The 3156-nt window shown below is 46.2% G+C and overlaps 2 protein-coding genes across 3 annotated transcripts in view; both read left to right on the forward strand.

Annotated features, from left to right (window-relative positions):
* The window catches only part of LOC113208134 (phospholipase DDHD2), a 29241-nt gene extending 27522 nt beyond the window's left edge, over nucleotides 1–1719 (forward strand). For both annotated transcript variants that reach the window (XM_052265457.1, XM_052265463.1), the window contains exons 10-12: nucleotides 180–528; nucleotides 617–756; nucleotides 839–1719. In XM_052265457.1, coding sequence (XP_052121417.1) covers nucleotides 180–528; nucleotides 617–756; nucleotides 839–1342 — 993 coding nt within the window. In that variant the 3' untranslated portion in view covers nucleotides 1343–1719. The remainder of the gene's footprint in view (nucleotides 1–179; nucleotides 529–616; nucleotides 757–838) is intronic.
* A 191-nt stretch (nucleotides 1720–1910) lies between these two features.
* LOC127748770 (uncharacterized) lies at nucleotides 1911–2742 on the forward strand. Its single transcript, XM_052263592.1, has 2 exons — nucleotides 1911–2369; nucleotides 2509–2742. The coding sequence occupies exons 1-2, from the start codon at nucleotides 2136–2138 to the stop codon at nucleotides 2740–2742; spliced, it is 468 nt and encodes a 155-aa protein (XP_052119552.1). The 5' UTR covers nucleotides 1911–2135.
* Nucleotides 2743–3156: the final 414 nt, after the last annotated feature.

Below are 3156 nucleotides of genomic sequence, written 5' to 3' on the forward strand. Positions count from 1 at the left end.
CCGTCCCCTACGACTCCTGCAAATTCTCCTTCAACTCCTCCAATAATTAGTGAGGAAAGTGTTGATAAACCTGAAAGTTCAGAAAAGGTAATTTTGTAAAATTATATCTACTCTGTAAATTAAAAAAAAAAAAAAAACAATCTTCAAGGCTTATGCTTAACCTTTTATTTTTCTTCTAGGAGGCGATTGCTCCACCCAGTCCTCTTAAAAGAAAGCTCAGTCACAAAATTAGCTATGTAATGATGGGTCCAGCTGGCACTGGGCAACCTTTTATTTCATACCCGCAGCTCCAGTTCAAGCCTGAGAACTTTTTTGCACTTGGATCTCCTATTGGTGTCTTTGTGACAGTTAGGGGAATTGACAAACTTGGTGAGGATTTTCAACTACCCACATGTCCTGCATTTTTCAACATTTTCCATCCATATGACTTGGTGGCCTACAGAATTGAGACACTGATCAGGTCAGATATGGAAAAGATTCCACCTGTACTTATACCTCACCATAAAGGACGCAAGAGAATGCACCTTGGTAAGATGATGTTACTGAATCTTTGTAAACAGAATACCTTTTTACTCTTTGACCTTCTAACAAGTTTGTTAACTGTTTTTGCTTTCAGAACTTAAAGAAACTGTGGCTAGAATGGGAGCTGACATTAAACAGAAAGTTCTTGATTCAGTGAGGAATACATGGAACTCAGTTTATCAGCTTGCCATGTTCCATCGTAGTCATGAAAGTCTCTCTGAAGAAATGAACCAGGTAAATGTTTATCTTTCACCACATTTTTCTTACATAAAAAAAAAATTCCTGAGCTACGTAAATAATTTTCTTTTATTTACAGGTTTTAGAGGACCAAATGAAGCAAGAAAGCCTTCATGAATCAAGTAATGCAAGTGAACTGGAAGCAAACTTAAATATTGTTGTTGGCAAGTTAAATGGGGGACGACGAATTGATTATGTTCTTCAAGAAGCACCTTTAGAAAGTTTCAATGAGTATCTCTTTGCCATTGGTAGTCATGTTTGTTATTGGAAATCAGAAGACACTATGTTGTTGATGTTAAAGGAAATGTACAGGTCAGCAGGGATAAATGTTGACAATCAGGTTCCACAGCAACACATCAATCCCCCTATCGGTATTCCTTCATCTTCATCCACTTCTGACTCTTTGAGTGTCTACTCTCAAGCCATTTCATCTTCGGAGCCTGCCCTTCTTGAACCTAGCCCGCTATTTCCCTCTCATAACCATGGTGCCTCCCAGCAGGTGATTGGTATGGACCCGACTGCACCTCCATCTGACAGCAGAGTTGCAGGACCCCCACCTATCAGTGGATTTTTCAGAAAGTAATTTGACATTACATTCCCTTCAAGCAAGTGTCTTTGTTATTTTTTGTGTACAGTCATGAAAAGATTTTTTTTCAATTTTAATATACTGTTATGTTTGTTGACTGCTTTGCTCAATCTATATAAAAAAAAAATCTTTAGCAATGCGTGACCAATTTAGGAGTAACTAAGATTAAGATTACAATAATGTCTTCCTTTGTAGATAAAAGGAACATGAAGTATTCGTAATAAGAGAATGTAACTATAAGGCATCTATTTAAAATGTTATTGCCTTAGGGAAGTAAAGATATTTTTATTTTCTATATTGTAAAAATGTGTCCTGCACATTTACAAAGCATGCCTATGGTATTTTCAAAAATAAATTGTTAACTTGTGATTGAATTTGTAGTTGTTAACACTGACTTTGTGCACAAATGGATTCCCAACCGAAATACCGCCTTACCTCGTCCCGGTCCCCCGTCGGGACGCAGCTTTCTCTCTCGAATGCCTGCTCCGTATGAATGCTGTATTATTCACCCTTCAATTATTAGTGCGCTTTGCGTGATGGTGGGTGGAGCCCGGCGGAGCCGGTGCGCTGTGCCTGGAACACGATTCGCGTCTTTGGTCACAACAGAGGTGGCCTTGCTTGGAGTGGGCCTGTTGTCTGCATTGAGCGCTGCCGCAAGGAGTGTTCACTCGCTCTACCCTCGTCACCTAGTCGTGAAACACCCCTGTTCTGATGACTGCCTCCGTCGCAGTCCCCGACAGTGACGGTAGGCGGGTCTTTCGGTGGAACTGCCGCCTCCTTCCTACTCGATATGCAACTCTGTGGCCGGACTTCACCGCAGAGTTATCTGCGAGGGAGCGATAAGTTGGTCTCGTCGCTGGATCGACTCGACTTGGGCCCGGGACTTCCCCGGCCGCTCATGGCGGGCATGGAGAGCGCGCCGGGCGGGTTGGCCGAGCACCTCCAGAACTGGCGCCACCACCTGTCCGCCACAGAGCGTCACGGACTGACGCTGCGGTGCGTCCGCTTCTTACGAGAGCATTGGGTTAGTCAACTGAGCTGGCGCCACTGGCGTCGTCAAAGTCGAGGAGATATCGAAACGTTGTCGTTTTGACGGTCGTTTCCCTGCTGAGGAGCCCTTTAGCCTTAGCGAACGTTGAGCCCGCGCGTCTCTGTCCTTGCAGATAAACGTGTTTACCAGCTTGCTGTCCTTGGTCTTCAACTTCGTGGACATTGTCCTGGCCGAGAGTAGGAACGCGACGCGAGTCCCCCTCAGATTCATGATCGGCGCTTATTCGGGGACGGCGTCCTTCCTGATCCTGACCAGGAGGAAGCACATGGCCGATGAGGCCCTCCGGCTCGCCGCCTCCGTCGCAAACACCTTGGAGAGGGAGGGCTCGCCCAGCGACCAGGTCTGAGACTCGCGCATGCACATTCATGTGCATCCGATATACGATTGGGCTACCTCTGGATGAGAAGAAATCTGGAATAAATGCGACAACCATCAATGTGGACGCCCATCGCCGTGATGCTTGTACCGGAGCAGGGGCTGCAGGCGCGGGCGGGTGGTGGGGGAGTGCCACTTCTCCACCATCCGCCCCGCCCCGCGCCTGCAGCCCCTGCAGCCAGTGTATAGGCAACCCAACGTACTGGCACGTCTTAACCTGGACATCCGGTTACATTTCTTCCAGATTTCTTTTTGCCCAGAGGTAGCCCAAATTGTCTATGCGGCAATGGCCATAGAAATGTTCAAACAAGGTGACATATTTTTGACGCGTTGGATGCGGCAATGCGCCCTCCAATGCCTCAATTAGAAAAGGTCTTGTGGGGTG

This window comes from Frankliniella occidentalis, unplaced genomic scaffold (genome assembly GCF_000697945.3).
Source record: "Frankliniella occidentalis isolate FOCC.00 unplaced genomic scaffold, Focc_3.1 Scaffold2, whole genome shotgun sequence".
Classification (NCBI taxonomy): domain Eukaryota; kingdom Metazoa; phylum Arthropoda; class Insecta; order Thysanoptera; family Thripidae; genus Frankliniella; species Frankliniella occidentalis.